This window comes from Scomber japonicus, chromosome 6, assembly GCF_027409825.1.
Source record: "Scomber japonicus isolate fScoJap1 chromosome 6, fScoJap1.pri, whole genome shotgun sequence".
Classification (NCBI taxonomy): domain Eukaryota; kingdom Metazoa; phylum Chordata; class Actinopteri; order Scombriformes; family Scombridae; genus Scomber; species Scomber japonicus.
The window spans coordinates 26493248-26512949 of NC_070583.1; the positions used below are offsets into that span (position 1 = coordinate 26493248).

At 40.7% G+C, this 19702-nt stretch overlaps 1 protein-coding gene across 1 annotated transcript in view; it reads left to right on the forward strand.

Moving 5' to 3' along the window:
• Nucleotides 1–18223, forward strand: part of LOC128360600 (protein jagged-1b) — a 47637-nt gene extending 29414 nt beyond the window's left edge. The window contains exons 4-14 of the mRNA XM_053321066.1: nt 2829–3077; nt 4684–4744; nt 5618–5748; nt 7872–7991; nt 8508–8621; nt 11633–11746; nt 14803–14916; nt 15428–15474; nt 15853–16029; nt 16683–16833; nt 16928–18223. Coding sequence (XP_053177041.1) covers nt 2829–3077; nt 4684–4744; nt 5618–5748; nt 7872–7991; nt 8508–8621; nt 11633–11746; nt 14803–14916; nt 15428–15474; nt 15853–16029; nt 16683–16833; nt 16928–17364 — 1715 coding nt within the window. The 3' untranslated portion in view covers nt 17365–18223. The remainder of the gene's footprint in view (nt 1–2828; nt 3078–4683; nt 4745–5617; nt 5749–7871; nt 7992–8507; nt 8622–11632; nt 11747–14802; nt 14917–15427; nt 15475–15852; nt 16030–16682; nt 16834–16927) is intronic.
• Nucleotides 18224–19702: the final 1479 nt, after the last annotated feature.

A 19702-nucleotide genomic window follows, 5' to 3' on the forward strand; every position in this document is an offset into this window, starting at 1 on the left:
CTCCTCTGTGCTTCAACCCCAATCTTGTCATATCTAAATCCTTTAACCTATCTATTAATTATCTCCATGTTTGGTGTAAACACCTGAATTTGAACTCTAATTCCTTCTCTAAGCTAAGGTACTGTACAGATTTATGTGTACATTTAATGTGTGTTTTTTTATACAAAGTTTATACAGTGCAACCATACATACATACATGTAAATACTTAAAAATACCTTAACATACTGTAATCCATGAATCTACTCAACATTCACTCAATCCCAAATTGGTCACATAAATGGACGTCGCTCCCAAAATAGAGATACATTTAGGAGTCCCTCAGGGCTCTCGCATGCAAGTATGGTGATTGTTTTGAGCAGTTTGCATGTTGCAAATATTTTGAAACAATGTTGCCTTGTTCCCCGGATTTTAGTGACTAAATCTGTGAACACAGTGCTGTAATAAAACTGGAATTAACAGCATCAGTTTCTCTTTTTTTCTTCTTTCTGTCTCTGCATATTTTGCTGCTGTGTTCACCCATGTTTCAACTGTATTGAAATAGCGCTCACAGCCACAAAACTGCCACCACCGCTGGAGAGAGAAAGCGAAATTCAATATTAGAAGCGTTCTAATCCAAACCAGCTCGTCTATAAAATTCAAGACACATGTTTAGACTTAGTGCTTTTATCCAAATGAGAGTAAGTTCATTGGGACTGCCTACAAAAAAATAAAAAAAAACCCTATCCTGAGAATCACCCAGCATACATCAAATATTAGGGAGACATAAATCTGTTGGTTTCCATAAGTCTATTGATTTGTTGGCTCTGGTGATGTTGAATAGCAAGTCAAAAGGAGGTGTTTTCTCTCCTGCCGTGTTTTCTCAGCCGCTGTCAAGGGCGAGCACTTCACGGCTAATACCAGTCAGTGGGGGACAATCACCAGAGGCCAGAAAAAGAGATTTAAGTGTTCTTGCTACCTGCAGATACAATCTCCGTGTGTCTGCTGCTCAATGTGTGTTTGCTTTTCTCTAAAAGTGTGATTTCAAAAGTAGCTTAAGGCATCTTCTCTTGTTGCTGCTGTTTTTGTCGTCTAATACAGTATTTGAGCTTTTCTCTCTCGCTCCCTCTCTCTCTCTCTCTTTGTCCCTGTGTGCTCACTTGTTACTGTGCCATCCCATCTAATCACATTAGAGAGGAAATCAGACTCTCTTATACACCTTCCCCGCTGCTCTGGATGATAATGTGGTTATATTTCACAACTCTCCTCTCGCCTCTTATGTTCTTCTTTTTGTGGCAGAGAAATGGTGATGATGAAATTAGGCCTTTGACTTGCCAGAGTCATGAAAATAATGAAAAACTCACAATGCGCTGCAGTAGCGTGATGAGTGTTTGAAAAACAAACCCTCAGATTTGAGTACAGGCGGAGGTCGGTGGAGGAACGGGGCAACGGCTGAGCTAACAGGGTGTTCCCATTCCCCTTAAAAACACACACATACACACACACACACACGGGCCAATATGTGCCCCTGTTTTCATTCCTTTGTGCAAACCACGGTGATCTCATCTCTCCATCAGGCGGGTTGTTATGTGTGTGCACTAATAGCTGCTTCCCTTCCTCTTTGGCTCTGTTTGCTTCTGTCTCTCTTTCTCTCTACATACACACAAACACATACACGCACGTACACACACACACACACACACACACACACACACACACACACACACACTGTACAGTACATCCTCCATCCCTCCATCACTCTCTCCATTCGACAAAGTTCCCTTTCTGCATTGTTATCTTTGACTCTCCCTTTATCTCGGCCACCATCACTTAAATACACCCATGCGTACATTGAGACACGCACACACACATATTCTCAGTTCTTTGTGTGTGTTAATACCCTGTCAGCGAGGATTATAACTGAGTTGGGGATGACAGCGCCTCTGGGAAATCCCCTCCGGGGGTTAGGAGCAGCAGCCACTGGTCCAACGCTGCCCTGGGGCTCGTCTGGACCGCTCTGGTGTTCACGCTGCCCCCTCACCTCTCCACAGACCCCTTTTCTGTAGTCTTCTACTCCCACTACTTGTCCCTTGTGTCTGTATATAATGCATTTTAAACTGTAACAGATTTTCAGTTCCTTGCTCGGATCCTTGTTGTCTGATCAAATGCTGTGATGTTGATGAATTTTGGGCTATCTGTAGATTAAAAGATATTTGGTATCTCAAAATTGCTCGCTTACGAAATGTGCATATGCTAATCGGCTGAACTAATCAATGTTTTTATGTTAACAAAGGATCAAACAACTACATGTAATGTAAAAAGGGTTCCTCAGAGTAAGCTCTCACAGTTCTCATTTAATGCTACAGTTACCCACAGCTCTGCAGAGCTTTTTGGTAGCTCTCAAATTTGGTTTTTACCACCTGCTACTTCAGTCATCTAGTTCAGTCTCATTGACCTCGTTTCCAGTGGCAGGCAGCTGGGGGGGAAAAAATGGCTACGATAAATCCACTGTACATACCCAGCACAAAAAGGCAAACAAAGTTAATGGCTAACTGGTGAGCACAGTGGAGCATTAATGCTTAATGTAGCAGATAAACGTTTTCTCAGGTGTTAGTGGAGACCAAACGAGAGCTGAAAGGAGCATTAATATTTGACTTAAATTCATAATTTGTAAGAAAAACAACTTCCAGGTAAATGCCAGTGTTGTGATAAGGTGATACTATGTCATAGAGGCCTCCCTCCCCTCCAAATCAATGAATGCAGGTTAAATGATTCCTCAGTTTCTATAAATTGTGTGGACAGAATGGTAGATTGTGTGCCAATGGAAATCTTGTCTTCTCTACTCCCTCAGGTCAGTTGATTGAGCGCGTCCTCCTCTCCTCAATGTTGAACCCTGGTGAACAGTGGCAGACTCATCGTTACCATGGACGGACTCTCAGCCTGGTGTATCGACTCCGCTTCCGCTGCGACTCTAACTACTACGGACCTTTCTGTAACAAGTTCTGCCGGGCCCGCGACGACTTCTTCGGTCACTTCAGCTGTGACCCCAGTGGCTCCAAGGTCTGCCTGGATGGCTGGATGGGAGCAGAGTGCAAAGATGGTGAGAGAGCATTTAAATGTGCTGCATGTTAGAGTACATCACACAAGAAGAAAAATCATGAATACAATGAGTTCAAGTCCTTAGTTTTGATTGGCTTAGTCACATTTAAAGCTGTGAAATACTCAATAACTACACACAGCATAACAGTTATTAAAGCAATAACCAGGATCACTTGTCTCATTAATACCTACAGAACTGGAACAGTATTACATTTTACATTTCAGGAAACCGCTTTTACTATTCATTTCTGTGTGGCATTAAAATCAATTAGCAGACTATTGAAACCTGCCTGAGTTGTGTAATTTACCACAGCTAATATCAAATTTGCATTAAAATTGGTCAATATTACATTAGAGTTGCATGTTAATTGCTTTTTAACACCACTTAAACATGTTTCACTAGTTTGCTAATCATACAGTATGAATTCAATTAAATGCGAGAAATGAATGGAAACCATTAGATGCTTGGAAAGAAAAAAACATTAAACTCTGATACACAACAGCATGGTTTGCAAAATGATGAGCTATGATGTGAAATGTGAGAATGATTTCACTTGTCCTATAACCCAGTTTACTCATCATTTATGTCCCTGATGCTCCATCTTTTACACTGTTTACACATCTGTTTCAGATTTCTTGAAAATCAGTTATGAAATTACAATTCATCCTGTCCTTTCAGAAGTCAATAATATTTTATAATCATTCCCCTCAAGATGTTTTTTCTTTTTTTACCCATTTGTCCTGGAAGGGGGTTTCCTCTTTAGTGATCCTCTCCAAGATTTCTGAAAGAGTTTTTCCATGAGAGTGTCTTATGTTGCCCTCTGAAGCCTTTTGAAACTGTTATGATAGGTGGATGTCCTCACTTTTCAAAGCTGAGCAGTTCTCACAAAGACAAGGAATAAGCACATGTATGTACACACATCTGTACATACTCACAGCCCTCAAGATACTGACCCACTTCTGTAAATTCACATCAACGAACTTCACTGGACAGCGTGTGAGGATTATTCAACGTCTGTGACTCATCAGCTGGATGACCTCACTCTGCGACCTCGGAGCGCTGCCATCATGTTGCGATGGTAAAAGTACGGAGGAAACCAGAGTGGAAACCATGGGAACCCTGAAGGACACGCAGCTAGTTTTAGGACATCCTGTAGTCCTGCCCATCCCGCCTGTGTCTCACTTCATCCGACTTCCTCCGCAGCAGGTTGCTGATTGGACTGAAGAAATGCAGGAAGTCTGAAAATTAGCCAGGGTCCCTCCTTTACCCCCCTGCAGTTTATTGATTATGATGGAGTTCAGAGAGTTTTCAGTTTGAGTTTAAATAGCTTAACTGTTCAAACTTAAATACAGACTGAACAGCCTTTTAGTTTTTGCGGTTTTATCTGTGTGACAGTTCCCCATTTATCTGTTCTACATCAGTACTGAAGCCCAATTTGTGTGTTTGTGTATGCAGTGATGTGGCAGTCATTCAGATGTATTAAGATACAGATTGCAGGTGTTAATGGTCAGTGGCTCACCAATAAAGGTTATCTTTGTGTCATAGTTACTGTTTTAATAGCTCTTTCTCTCTCTCTGTGTGTGTTTGTGTGTGTGTGTTTTCACAGCGGTGTGCAGGCAGGGATGTCACCAGGCCCACGGCTCCTGTACTGTACCTGGAGAATGCAAGTGAGTCCAAGAAACACTTAAGAAAATGTTGTAGGGTGTAAGAACCAAGCAGGCACCAACACTGGATATTTTACATGAAATTTGAACACAACTTAACAGCTTCATAAGTGTTGTGTAATGCTTTAAAAGGGACATATCGTGCTTTTTAAATTTTCTGTTATTTTTATACTGTTATGATGTTGAATGTCTGTGGTCAAAACATGGTCAAACTTCCACAACATGAGGTGAATAGATGAAGAAATGCTCCCTGAGAGTCAAAGCCCAGGCTTCAGCCTCTGTGCTTCATTTGCATAATTACCTCAACTTCCTCCTTAATGTGAGATTGATCAGGCATTCCCAAAAATGGGCGTCCATTCTGTAGTCTTTGCTCCTAGGGTCATTTCATTGGTTGTTCGTACTGTCCACTCAAATATTTCAGATCGGCTTAAACATGTGTGATGTGTGACATATATGATATTTTGAGTAAAGAACAAGACAAAGAAGTGAAATCCATCTGCTGTTTGTTTACAGAGCCAAGGGGCAGCTTCCAGGAGCTAAACTATCATGACAGAGTGGGCTCATTGGGAGGGGGGCTTAAAGAGACAGGAGCTAAAACGGCCTGTTTAAGACAGAGGCTGAACTGAAGAGCTGCCTGAGGAGCCAGTATAAAATATAAACGATTTTTATTGGACTGTAAATCATGCACAGATATTCCAGTGGAGCCCCAGCATATAAATATAGACCTGGAGATGTGCATGTGACAGAGATGTGAAGCCTGCTATAATTTCTTCACTCTTTTGGTCATTTACAGATGAGCCTTCTTCTTTTAGCCAAAATCAGTTCTGTTAATGTGACATGAACAAAACACCTCTCTGCTCTCATCTCCCTCCTCAGGTGTCATTATGGCTGGATGGGTCCTCTGTGTGACCAGTGTACGACGTTTCCCGGCTGTGTGTACGGGAGCTGCACCGAGCCCTGGCAGTGTGTGTGCGATGTCAACTGGGGCGGACTGCTGTGTGACAAAGGTCAGATATGTAACCCGTCATGTTTGGATGTACTGCAGCGAGGATGTAGGAAATGGTGTAGGGTAACACATGCAGGCTCTGCTAAATATGCGATTTCATTTGTATTGGATTGTATTTCACTAGAAACACAATGATTTTATTTGTTTGCACATTTAAAAGGGTCATTTCTATTAAAAATATGATTTGATTTGCACACAAATCACATATAAAACACACTTTAACCTGCATTTATTCAACTAAACATGTAAAAATAACTATATATAGTTAGTAGTAGTTAGTATATAAATACTTGTGCTGGAGCAGTAGGAAGTTAAAGACCGTGTAAAGTGAATTCAGACATTTTCTTCTAAACACATTAAATAGGTCATAAATGTATTTCTAAAAAAGGTGTAAAAAGCATTTCAACCATTTACATTTGAATTGTGGAGCTAGGCTTCATAAACTGTGTTTCAAGATTTCTGTGTTCGGAATTTAGTGGGCGGGTCTGAAAATCACTGCCGCGTTACGTAACGCAGCAGTGATCAGCGTAAACCTGTCCCTGCTGCTGTAGCTGTATAAATACATTCAGCGCACACTACTATAGTCTACAGTTAGCCAGTTAGCTGAGTTAGGCACCGTGTTAGCCACCGAGCGAGCAGCCAAGTTAGCCGCCGAGTTAGCAGCTGAGTTAGCAGCAGAAAGCTCTCAGTCGTAGCGTCCATGTTTCTGGTAGAGGTGGTGACTTTGATTGACAGGTGACACTTGGTAGGGGTCGAGGTTTCAGCATACTCAGTGGGCACTCCCACAGCGTTTGGGAGCAGACAAAGAGACTGAATTTTACTCAACTTTGAAGCCTAATTTCATATATTTGGCGATTTTTTTTTTAATCATTCAAATTTGGCAGGATGGTTAACAACACACTTTTCTGTGGTATGTCGATCAGAACACATATTTATTCTTACTTTACACGGACTTTAAAAGCTCATAAACAGAATTACAGTAAAAGAAAATAATAAAGCTGATACTAAATACGGAAACAAAGTTTTCCATAAGAGATTATGAGTTAAAATAAAAGTTAATACAAAACCAGATTGTAAGGTTGAATCTATTTATTTTAAAAACCTTCAATTTATAACTGTGTGTCCCTAAAAGTTAAATTAATCCTTGAGCCAGACACAAGGTAAATAAACTGTATACAATGAACGTGCCTTATAGCAGGCTGATATTAGTTTATTTATTGCTTCTTGTCTTTGGGAACAGTATTCTGTAGTATAAACTTTAATATGAGCTTAGAAGATTTCCCACAGCTACACTCAAGAAATACAGAAATGTATTGTAGCACAGTGTGTGTGTGTATGTGTGTGTGTCTGTGTGTGTGTGTGTGTGTGTGTGTGTGTGTGTGTGTGTGTGTGTGTGTGTGTGTGTGTGTGTGTGTGTGTGTGTGTGTGTGTGTTTATCAGATGTGGTTCTTCACACACCTTCTTAGAGATGTCGCACTGATCTTATGTATAAGATAAGGTGTAGCTCCCTCAGGGCTTCACCCTCCTCTCTTATAACTTTTCCCACCACACTTTGAAAACTTCCTCCAACATTATCTTACTTTATACCCCACCTCCCACTCTCTGTCCCAGTGTGGGAGCTGAGATCCAGGAGCCAAATGAGTGCCCACGGGACGGTGCTTTGTGCAGAGGAAAGGTGATAGCCTTGGGTAAGGTGAATGTGAGCAGGGCTGGGCTGGGTGCGCTTAGCTAAGTGGGGTCCTGAGCTGTTTCTGTGCATTCAGAAAGACTCTGTGAAGAGCGGTGAGACAAAGAGACTGTGGGCACGGAAGAGATCATTAGAGAAAGCAAAGCTTTTAATCAGCCTCAATGGTGGAGACAACGGGCCCTGCAGCTACTGGCCTGCAGTCAGCACACCAAGACCTGGATATACTACAGCTGCTGTGCAGTGTGTGTGTGTGTGTGTGTGTGTGTGTGTGTGTGTGTGTGTGTGTGTATGCATGCATGCATGCATGTGTGGGTGCTGCAACATCAACCATCTGTCCTCCTTTGATTATCTTTTCTTTCCTGTACAGGTTCTTTAAAGTTTCTTTCTCTGTTGTTTTATACTGTGAACTAAAATATAAACTCATTCTTTTACTTCAGATCTGAACTACTGTGGGACCCACCAGCCCTGTAAGAACGGCGGGACCTGCACCAACACAGAGCCGAATGAGTACCAGTGTGAATGCCAGGAAGGCTTCAGAGGACGCAACTGTGACATCGGTGAGTGCAGCTTCACCATCCAGGCAGCTGAATGTCTCCAGTTTATTTGAACTTCACATGTTGATAGAGCCGACAACAACAGCAATCACACAAATGAAAGAGAAATGAGAAAAACGAGTGAGAGAAGAGGTCACTTGGCAGAAGGAGCAAACCTTTTAGATAATAGTGATTCATCCTTAAGATGAATTCAGACAGTATAAATACATATAATATATAAATCATATCAATATAATTAATACACAAACAAGAAAAAGGACAGACAAAGAAAGGAAGAATATAAGTATGTTCGAGGGAGCAATAAATCCATTACTTAAATATATAAATAATTTCAAAACCCATCAACAATTAATTTTCTCGTGTTCAAAATAAACACACACACACACACAGGTGTGATGTCAGGGGACAAGACAAGAAACATCCTCCTTGCTACAGTGGTAGAAGGAATTTGTCTTAATTATTTGTCTTGTCTTTATCCTTCTCTTTTCTCTACTCTGTCTCCATCTCTCCTCTCATCAGTGGAGCACGCATGTTTGTCGTCCCCGTGTGCGAACGGAGCCACCTGTGTGGAAGACCCAACGGGCTTCAGCTGCATCTGCTCCGATGGCTGGACCGGACACACCTGCACAGATGGTGATTGTCAATACCACACACACACACACACGCAAACACGCACACACACAGAGTTTGAGCTGAGGGGCCGGGCAGTGTGAGATTGTCTGTGATTGGTTGTTATTGGATCAAAGCCAGTGAGTGACTTAATCAATCCTCCGGCGGAAGCTAAATTAGTCCAAACACAAACACTATCTACAGCAATCAGTGATCTGTCTCGCCCTCTGTCTGGCTTTGTGTGTGTGTTTGTGTATGTGTTAGTCTTTGTGTGTGTGTTTGTGTGTGCGTGCATTTCCACATGTATTTGCATTGCCAGATGGAAGATCTCTGATCAGCTCTGTTGATTTAATGTAAACAGAAGTGACACTGTGACTTAAATACATTGTTATTTGCTGGCAGTGGATCAAAGGTTTATTGTCTTATTTCTGGCTCTCATATCTAACATCAAATATATCCAGACAGTGTCTATATTCAGATGAGGTGGAGTCCACAGCTGCAACAATTAGCCGATTAATCTGTTTTGATAATCGCTTAATTATTTTGAGCCATTTTTTTAGAGAAATTAGTCAAAATGATGGGATTCCAGCCTCTCAAATGTCAATACTTTCTGGTTTCTTTAGTCTCATGTGACAGTTAAGTGAATGTCTTTGGGTTGTGGACTCTTGGTTGGAACAAACAAGATATTTGAGGACCACCTTGGGCTCTGGGAAGTAGTGAGTCACATTTTCGGACATTTTATAGACAAAGCAACTCATTGATTAATCAGGAAAATGGACAGATGAATTTAGTGGAAACAATAGTTAGTTGCAGCCCTGGGTACAGTTCATGAATGCTACCAGTGTCTGTTATGAACACATCTGGACTGACCACTCAAACAGATGTGGCTGATGTTTCGGTCTAAGAGCAGGTTAGGTTATTGTGATTCACAGCTTCTCCTCTGGTTCTTCTGTCTCCATGCAAGAATTGAGCAAAACAAACAAAACAATGAGCAACACTTTCCTCTGATGTAATTAAAACTAATGGGGGGAGCTAAACTTGGATCAGACAGTAATGAAAGACTGCTGATAAATGCACTACTGATGGGTTATTTCTCAAACTACACGAAACATTAAACAGCACTTTTTACCAGCTGAGTGGTACTCTTCATGATGAGTAAAGTGATCTTTAAGTGCAAAATTGGTGGTGTTCACCTTTTAAAATGAAGCTTGTTCATATCATGTAAGAGTTTCCGACTTGTAAATAGTGTTCCACTTCCCAAATTGCAATTATGACTGGGAAACTGGGATTTTTCTTAAAGCTCTGACACATCCGACTTGGACAACATGGACACCTCAAGTCTGTCATTTAGTGTAATTAAACTCAAATTTATGTGGATGGATATAATGTAATGTAATTTTGTCAGTGCACAGTATTTTAAACCCCCAATGTAATAATGTAATGTAAACTTATCTTCTCTTATCTCACATCACCTTAGTGATTTGTCAGATGTCGTAAACGCCAGCAAATCCAATCCGTCCGATACAGCGTGAATGCGGGATTAGCGGCCTCCAGAGCTGTAAATATAAATACTATTTGTAATAGAGATTAGACATTTGGAAAAAAAAAAACATCCACCAGCCTCAAATACACTGAAATGTAAAAGAACGAATACAAAGATTGAAGTTGACAGGATGGCTTGATGTTTGATCCTTTGTGTACACTTCTCTCTGCTGCCGCTGTCTTATATTCACTCTCACACCTACTGGGATCTTGCATTTCCATGTTATGAATTGTGGATAAAGGTCAAATGTGTTTTTGACCGTGTAACATCTGAGCTGACACATCAGTCTGTCTTGTGCTCTGACTGCGTGTACAGCCGGTTTGAGCTCATGTTATGTGTGCGCGGGCACAGGAGAGATTGGATCATACAGGTTATGGTCTGTCAGAGCTGTGAGTGTAAACAAGCAGCGTTCCACATCCTCTACTTTCACCTCCATCAGGATAAACAACGCTGCAGGTCAGCCGGTGGCGTGTAAACACAGCAACTAGGAGCATTTTCATCCGAGAGAGAGAGAGAGAGAATAAGAGGAAGAGAAAGACAAACAGAGGAATAAAGGAATAGTTTATTTTTGCTTTGGTTAGTCACTCTTGTTGTTTGTTGTTCAAATGGCGGCCTATCTCTGTCTCTGTATGTGTTGTGGGGGGCTCTCCAGGGAATATGCAGCAAGAGGATTGTCAGGCTTGCGGGGAATGACAACCATAACCACAACACAGCTCTGCTTTCAGACTAGATTTATATATATAACCAATATTAATTAAAGGCTTCTTTGTTTGTTATGAATTCTCTGTCTAGTTTTGGGAGAGGTGCCGCTAGCTCAGATGGGTTATTATTGCTCTGGGTTGGAGTCAGGGTCAGGACGATGGAAAATGGTTGTTCTGCAGGGTTAGGTAAATGAAAAAAAGGTTATGAGAGAGACAAAGAGCTCTTCAGTGAAGGATGTATACCACAGAGACATGCATGGGAAAAGCTGTGATGCCACTACTGCACAAACATGTCGTGTATTAAGTTATTCATGGTTAACCCCCAAATTGAGGGCCTTTTTCTGTCCTCTCTGTCTCTGTCTTGTATGTGCGTTTCAACTAATTCCTCCACGTTTCTTATCTGTTTTTAATTCCTTTTCACATAGACTCCATTTTTCTATTTCTCTTTAACCCCCTGCCTCTCTCTCTTCCTTTATTCAAATTCCTCCTCCTCCCCCTCCTCCTCCTCTCTCTCCCTCTCTCTCTCTGGGAAAGATGTTAGGTGTCAGCCCTGTACATGCAGCAGATTATTGCATTTATCACCATATATGCAGGAACCAGAGCAGCATAAAAGAATGAAACACACCAAAGCATCCGCATACCAATGCTACAGTTCAGATCACACATGTCCACATGGTGGCGTCGCACATACACACACTCACAATGTGTTTGATATTCACACACAAACACACATTCCCATTACACAGACCAGCAGTTCATGTATGATATATTCTCTCTGTGTCTCCTCACAGCGGTAAGGCAGTGTGATCGGAGTCCCTGCGGACGTGGAGCGACGTGTCAGGAGGCTCCTGGAGGATACCGGTGCCTCTGCCCGCCTGGATGGACCGGCAGGACGTGCCAGCTGGGTTAGTGTGTCAGGATTACATACGGGCATACATGCTCCTGCTCAAGGTTTAATTAATTTATCCATGAAAAACAGACTCAGCACTAACATACTAATCAACCAACACTGATTACAAAAAACAGGATAAATACAATACAATAGAAGAATAAATATGAACTCAACATAAAAAATATTCCACAAAGCAATTAAAGAAGTGCTTGAAAAGAACCATAACCAAAATAACAAATATAACATTAAAAACTCATTTGTACTGTCCAATCAAGCGTTGTAAGTAGCAATTATTGTTCATTATCGATTAAACTGATGATGAAAAATTATAGTTTCCCAGAGCCAAAAAAGACATCCTCAAATGCCTTGTTTGTCCAACCAAAAGGCAAAAACCCAAAGATGTTATTTGCAGTGAAGAGAACAGATTAAAACAGGAAATGCTTGATGTTTTTGTTTGAAAAATGAATTATAGGATTAATTTATAATCAAAATGGTGACTTATTTTCTATCAGTCAATTAATACATTAATCAACTAACTTTAATCCCCTGGGAGATAAAATGTGCTCCTGCTTTTAATAAATATAATTGTGACATAACTTTCCAATACAGCATCTATTTGAAAATATAGCTTTATAGTAAAGACTCACATTACTAGTAAGTATACTAATGCACAAAGGATTAAATCAACATTAAAACAAAACAGCTAAACAGAGACACAGTGATCTTAAGTTAAAGAAGGGCGAAAGAGAAGGTTATTCATACAATTTATTTAAACATTAGCATAGGAGAATAAGACAATTAATATTGGTTTTAATGCTCAAAGGCTGCAGGATGCAATTTTGCTTACATGAGGTTAACAGATTTAGATGGAAACCTGGCAAATGACTGGAGCAAAGACACTGACGGTGGTGCAAACTGATTTTATCTGTGGGTTTTTTTAATGGTGAAATGTTTTCATTATTATATATGTCTGTTAATGAAAAATCTGATATTTATTGTCTTCAGAGTCATCTTTTCGTAGGATTCATACCACATATCCTCTAACAAGCTAAATCAATCAGAGCTGTAATGCTCAAGTGGTTTCTAAAGCCTCAAAACCTGCGCTTCAGTGGGCAATATGTGATTACAGTATGTGCTCCGTTTGAACTGAAATATGCATTTAAAGCTCAAATTAAGGAAGGAGAAGAAGCCAGTGGCATGTTAATTCTCCTATTAACCTGTCCTGGCTGTGAATCAGTATTCTCTAAATGCACTGTCACGTCTCTTTGGGCTGCATTCGCCCATATTGACAAGTATGCTCCCTGAGGGTGGCTGTGTTAGATGGTACAGCAGAGGGAATACTGCACAGAATCAGGTTATACACACACACACACACACACACACAAACACACACACACAGGCTGTATATACACACATATAGAGGCTTGGGGGTTATGAAGTACAAACTGAGATATATTTCAGTATGACAGCCTCTCCTACCACTCTGCGTTACAGTGATATGTCATTCTGACACTTGATAATCCACCGTAGTTCCACATCACAGGTCAGTCGCTCACAGTATATAACTCTCACACACACATACACAGTGTTCAAACACAAGTGATAAAACTGTTCATTGCCTGAGCCCATACGCGGAGCATCAGTAAAGGCCCAAATGGTGAAAAGCAATTATACTTTGTATCAGTTTCACTCTTTTATTAGCTGACTTCTGTCCCAGCATTTCCTCAAATGGATCAGTGTGAATCCTCCGGCTGCTCCTATAGATAACACACAAACACACACACACACACACACACACACATAACCGTCGCTAAATCCTAATAGGTCTCTCAGTGACGGTAACAGGTTTACATTACTTATAGCTGAATGACTACTTCCTCTTTATTCATTCAGCGTTTCTTTGTAGTCCCTCTCTTCCTCTGCTATCAGAGCCAAACCCCCCGGGCTTTCCTGGATTTGACACTCCCTGAATGAGAGGGTGGGAATGGGCACACATAAATTTAACATGCAGTGGCACAGTGGTGGGATCTGTGTATAAACAGAGAAAGGGCTGTAATGATGTACTCTGAATGTGTAAACATGATATTAAATGGGCGTTAATAGACATGAACTCTGTGTTTGAGTTGTGGTGGTGTGCGTCCTGCTGGCTACTGCCCAGCAGTTCTCCCCACTTCACATTTCAATCCATTCAAAATGTAATTTTTCTTTGGTTTACTGGTGGCTTAAGATCAGTTCTCAGTGGGAGATACACAGGACTAGTTTGGGTAGTTTTTACGGTATCTGTGTCTCTTAGATGAAGAGATTTATGATATCTTTTCACTGAATAGTTTAATTAGTGTTGTGTACTTTGTCAGTTACGCAACGAGATTAGGCAGTGGGGTATTACATTTCCAGTCCTCTGTGGACTAAGTTCTTCCTGTGTTTGTCCCAAAACCATTAAAGTTTACTAAGGCATTGGCTGCAGAACTTATGTCAGACTGAATTGTTGACCAAATTGGAGATGTAGACAACAATTTAGAGGACTCAAGAAGAACCAATTGGACAAATTTCTGCAATGGGATTCATAAAAATGTATTTTAAAAAAATGTTTTAGTGGTTTGTTTGAGAGGGCTGTAATGTCAAATTTGATAACATGCAGTTCTATCAAGTTAGTATGTGTTTTTATGTATACAGTCTATGTGTAAGTCAACAAAATATATAATGAAACTTCCCTCATCTCATTAACTGAACTACAGATTTAATTTCAAAGAATTTCTCTTTCAGATTCTGTTTCTCGTGTTAACATAAATGTTATGTTTGTCATTTTTATACTTCATACTGACCAGGTTTTGAGTGTATAGTATGTGTATAGTGTGTTAAAAGAGTAAAAGTAGCAAAATTAAGTGTACTCAAATATGTGTTAATGGACATTGTTGTGTTACAATAGAAAAGGACTAGAATAAATTCACAAGCTCTGAACAGAAGTTAGAATGATCCAATCAGGTTTAGGTCTTTTGTCTAAACGTCTATGTTCAGAAATGATTTGAATAAACAAGGAACTTATCCTAAATATTCTCTTTCTCCCTTTAGACACCAACGAGTGTGAAAGGAATATATGCGTCCATGCCCGCTCTTGTCGCAACCTGATCGGTGGATACCTGTGTGAATGCCTTCCTGGATGGACGGGGTCAAACTGTGACATCAGTGAGTAGTGGAGGCGAGGGGAGGAGGAGGAGGAGAGGAGGGGAAAGAATAAAAGGAAAGAATAGAGAGGAGAGGAAAGGAAAGGAAAGGAAAAGAAAGGAGAGGAGAGGAGAGGAGAGGAGAGGAGAGGAGAGGAGAGGAGTGATAGTCATGTGGCAGGTTGTGAAACATGAAGAGCTGCAGTGGACTGTGTTTAGACAGAAATTTCCCTGCAGCCCAAAGTCTTAGCGGGCCAGCGATCATTTTACTCTGACTCCAGTTCTATCAATCATCTTTCACTGGATATCTCTGAAATACATTCAAAATGTAACACTAACCAATAAGCTCTGATTCACTTTGCTCTGACTTATTGCTTGAGGGGGACATAACGTCATGATTCAGATTTGGCTTATGCCTGTCAGTGTGTTAGTCTCTTTTTTAACTTTGTATTTTGCTGTTTACGGCATTATAGATATACACATTTCTCTGTGTGACAGACTCATATTGTGCTTCTGGTTTCTCTGATTTCTAGGGAACAGCAGCTGTCAGGGTTTGTGTCTGAATGGCGGACGTTGTGAGGTAAGAGTCCTGACTGAGATGGCCTTCTCTCTCTGTCTCATTTGCCTGTGATCTCTGCATATCAGTTGCTCTACAGACCTGCTGTCTTGTCTTCCTCTCACGCTCTGTACCCATTGTGTCTGCTTCATTTAATCATTCCCATATCTGATTAGTAAAATGAGAAAACAATCAAACAACTTTGGACACTTTGTTTTATTTCCTGTTCAGGAAATAAAACTTGACATTTAAAACAATTATTCCCCTGAGATGTGAGCAGAATTTATGATCCAGTGACCAAATTTGTCATTTTCGGTGGCAGATCCATGAGAGGTCTGCTCTTTCCTTTCCTCTGGCCTTTCTAGACATAATCAAATGTATAAAATACTCATTCTCACATAGGACCAGATATCAGGATCCAGATGCTTGTGCCCACCTGGTTTCTCTGGAAAATACTGTCAAATCGGCCAGAGTCCTTGTGACAGTGCCCCCTGCCTGCACGGAGGACAGTGTGTGGAGAAGGATGGACTGACGATCACCTGCAACTGTCCCATGGGATATTCAGGAATCTTCTGTGAGGTTGGAGAACCTTCGTAGATGTTATGCTAGCTTAAGGCGGGACAATTAAACATCATGGTGAAACATACACTTATAAAACTAATTAGGTATGAGGAGGCAGAGGAAGGAAGCCAAGAGGGATATAAAAAGTCTTCCCAGATATTAAAAGAGTAGGAAAAGATAAACAATGAATTATTACATTTAATGAGATGGGGTTTTTTGGTCAGATCTTGATGACGCATAACAACTGACTTCACTGTATGTTTGATTTCAAGCTGTTATGGAGAGAGCGAGACCTTTATATTTAATGGTATATGGATTTTTTTGTTTCAAAAAAAGTCCACTAGTAAAATAAATTAAAGCTTTTTTAAAGGAAGAAGGATAGTAAAATTATGATTGGAAGATGTCAGGGAGAGATTATTAGGTGCATACAGATACTTAAACATAAAGTAAGGTGTGGGGAAGTATATACAAACCTAAAATAAGTATAACAAATAAGGAACAGTGAAGAGTTAAAAAAAAAATTCACTCAATTAACTTCCCCTCAAATAAACCAACAAGGGTAATGGGTTAGTTATGAACTGTAGTGAAGAAAGCATCAAAGACTGATCTGTAGACCACTGGATAACAATAAATGTTTGCATTAGCAGCATGTTTTGTTTCCATTATTTCAGGTGGTGTTGGATCTGTGCAATCCCAACCCTTGCCAGCAGGGGGTTCCCTGTCACAGCATAGAGGGCAGATACATGTGTGCCTGTCCTGAGGGTTACTATGGCAATGAGTGCATTAGCCTCAAAAACCCCTGCATTGGTCCACACTGTCCAGGTAGGAGGAATAAGTTTGTGTCTCAAACAACGGACAAAATCTTAGTGATATCATGTCTGACCTCTTTATTTTTACCTCCTTTCCTTGTCTCTAGGCGCAATGTCTGACACGACTCATGGGGGCGTCAGCTTCTACATGGTGCTGGTGGGAGTTTTGGCTTTAGTGACAGTCTGTGGGTGTGCGGCCTGTGCTTTCATCCTCTCCCACCTCCATCAAAAGCGGAAAAAGCAGCAGGCCGTCCCACAGGAAGAAGGCATCAACAACCAGAGGGAGTTTGTCAACCTCATCAGAAACGTGGACCGTCCCGTGCCTCTCCTGCCTCCCGCCACCCCACTTACTCACACACCAGCCCCCGCCCCTGTCTCACGTTGCTACGAGGAGATTGAACTCACCCTGCCGCCCTCCCCAGCCCCCTCGCATCCCTCCCCGGCACTAAAGCCAGCCCACGCCCCCAAACTGGACATTTCAAACCGGGAGAGGGAGAAGTTGAACCGCTTCCACCACACAGACAACCAGGAACTGGAGGTCTGACCCCTGAACTCTCGGGCCTCGGTTGAGTTTTGTCTTATATTATTTTGCGTCCTTAACACTCTCTCGCCCAAAGGGCCGTGTTTCCAGTTTCTGGCACTGTTGTTATTAAAATGGGCTGATCCTGTGTGACCTTTATGTGCTCAGATCAGTAGAAACCTGAGGAGCAAAGGCTGCTACACTAACTAAGACCCTGTTTTTGAAGACTGATATGAGCAACAATGAGAAGCAGCAGGCACATAATGTTTGACTGAAAGACTCCTCATGACTCTTGAATGAATCTGGAGACTTAAAGACTTGCCTTGGAGTGCCTGCATGAGATACTGTCAGAGAGGAAAACGAATCGTAGACGATCGCCTCGCTCAGACTTCCTTTTTCCATTTCAGGCTGAACTCTGACAGACAGATCGATGAACGGATGCGTATTTAACACTCAATGTGTTTCTTGTGTTTGTGGTTGTATGTATGTGTGAGAGAGTGAAAGAGAGAGAATGTATATTAAGAGTATGTGAAGGGAAAAGTAAATTACAGAAACAAACTTTACTGAACCGCTTAGTTTGTCCTTTTGAGAAAAGAAAAAGAAAAGAGAGTGAACACTCCTGATCGAAAGGCTTTTCAGCCTTATAAAAACTGATTTTAAACTAAACACTGTTGCCTGTACTGTCTCTGTAATACTACAGTTTGTCAAAGATGTATGATTTTTTTCATACCTGCGTGTAAAATAACTTTTTTTTTGTACATAAATATATTGTACATATTGATGCCCTTTTTGTACTGTGGTTTGGTCTGAGAATATAACTGTATTACTTTGCTCTGTTTGTCTCATTTCACTTTCCATTTGGAGCAACCAGCACATGTGGATTGTAATAAAAGTGCATTTACGAAGTGTATTTAAATGTATTATTGCCTATAATCATAAATCAGCAGCGCTAGGGCCTCAGGTCTTCCAGTGGCTGCTAAAGGGAGGTGTCAGGGCTGCCACACAGAGATTAATAACTACGGTCTTTGCAAAAGAGAGTAAAGCTATGACAAGCATTCATGTTAATATAAGTTAATAAATCATTGTCAGGAGCTTGAGAAAGAGTATTCATGAAGGAGCAAGGAAAAACTGTTTAAAAGTTCTCATTTGCTATAAATTTATTCATTAGTAATTTATTACAAGCTCAAAGATTTTTTGCTTTTTCAGTGTGAAGGCTCAAATGTCCACAGTCTAGCCTCTTTCTACCCCCAAAGTACCCACACTGAAGATCCATCTTTTCATGTTGTGCATTAACAAAGAGAGGGAATTTGGCACTAAAAAGGACTTACAAACAAAGATATCTACTTAATTTGACTGATTTGGACGGCTGAAGCTTCATATTACCTTCAGATAAACTTTTAAACCATTTTTGCACAGAAGAAATCTTGTAGATTTTGCCCCCCATCACTTACATTGCAAGTGTATTATGACGCAATCTTCTAATGGGTAGTATGAACAGGAAAAATGATTATGGCATAAAAAATAACAAACTGGTCAATGTTCATTTGGGCGCACAAATATCGTTTTAGGACAGACTGCAAAACTTGAACTCGCCCTTTAAAGCAAATTAAGAGACAATTTAGACTTGTAATCTTAAATGTTTAATCAGGTAGTGTCAGGTTCACATACTTCAGAAAAGGTTTGGCAGTACAGAGTACGTAATGGAGATATAAAAAAAAATCAAGATCACATGTCAAAAGAAAAATAAATACATGAATAAGAGTTATCTTAAAAATGTAAATGGTGAATAAAAGTGGTCTTTGCAAGAGTGAGTGAGTCATTTCTCCCCCTTTGTGTGTGTTATGACAAGCCTCCTTCTTCGAATCATTGTCAGAGATTTCATGATGGAGCACATCAGGACTGGGTCAGTGGGTCACTGTATGCACATGGTCTCTCTCTCTCTCTCTCTCTCTCTCTCTCTCTCTCTCTCTCTCTCTCTCTCTCTCTCTCTCTCTCTCTCTCTCTCTCTCTCTCTCTCTCTCTCTCTCTCTCTCTCTCTCAACAGTGCCAGGAAAAAAATGGAAAGCTACCTGACTGACCCCAGTCTTCCTCAAGAATGACTGTGTAGTTGTGAGAAAGGCATCTGTTGTTGGAAATCCGCCACTAAATACACATTTTAAGAGGAGCTGGTCTCTGAGGACAATATACTGTGGTGTAAATTGACTGTAAGCACCAATTTTTAGCTTCTAATTGAACTAAAACTGATCAAATATATCTGGTATTGAATGCTTGTTTAAACCGATTGTATCCATTCATGTCTTTAATGATAAATTCAGCGACAGTCTGTGAAAGGAAGGCGTTTGTGTGTCGGGGCAGTGTAAAG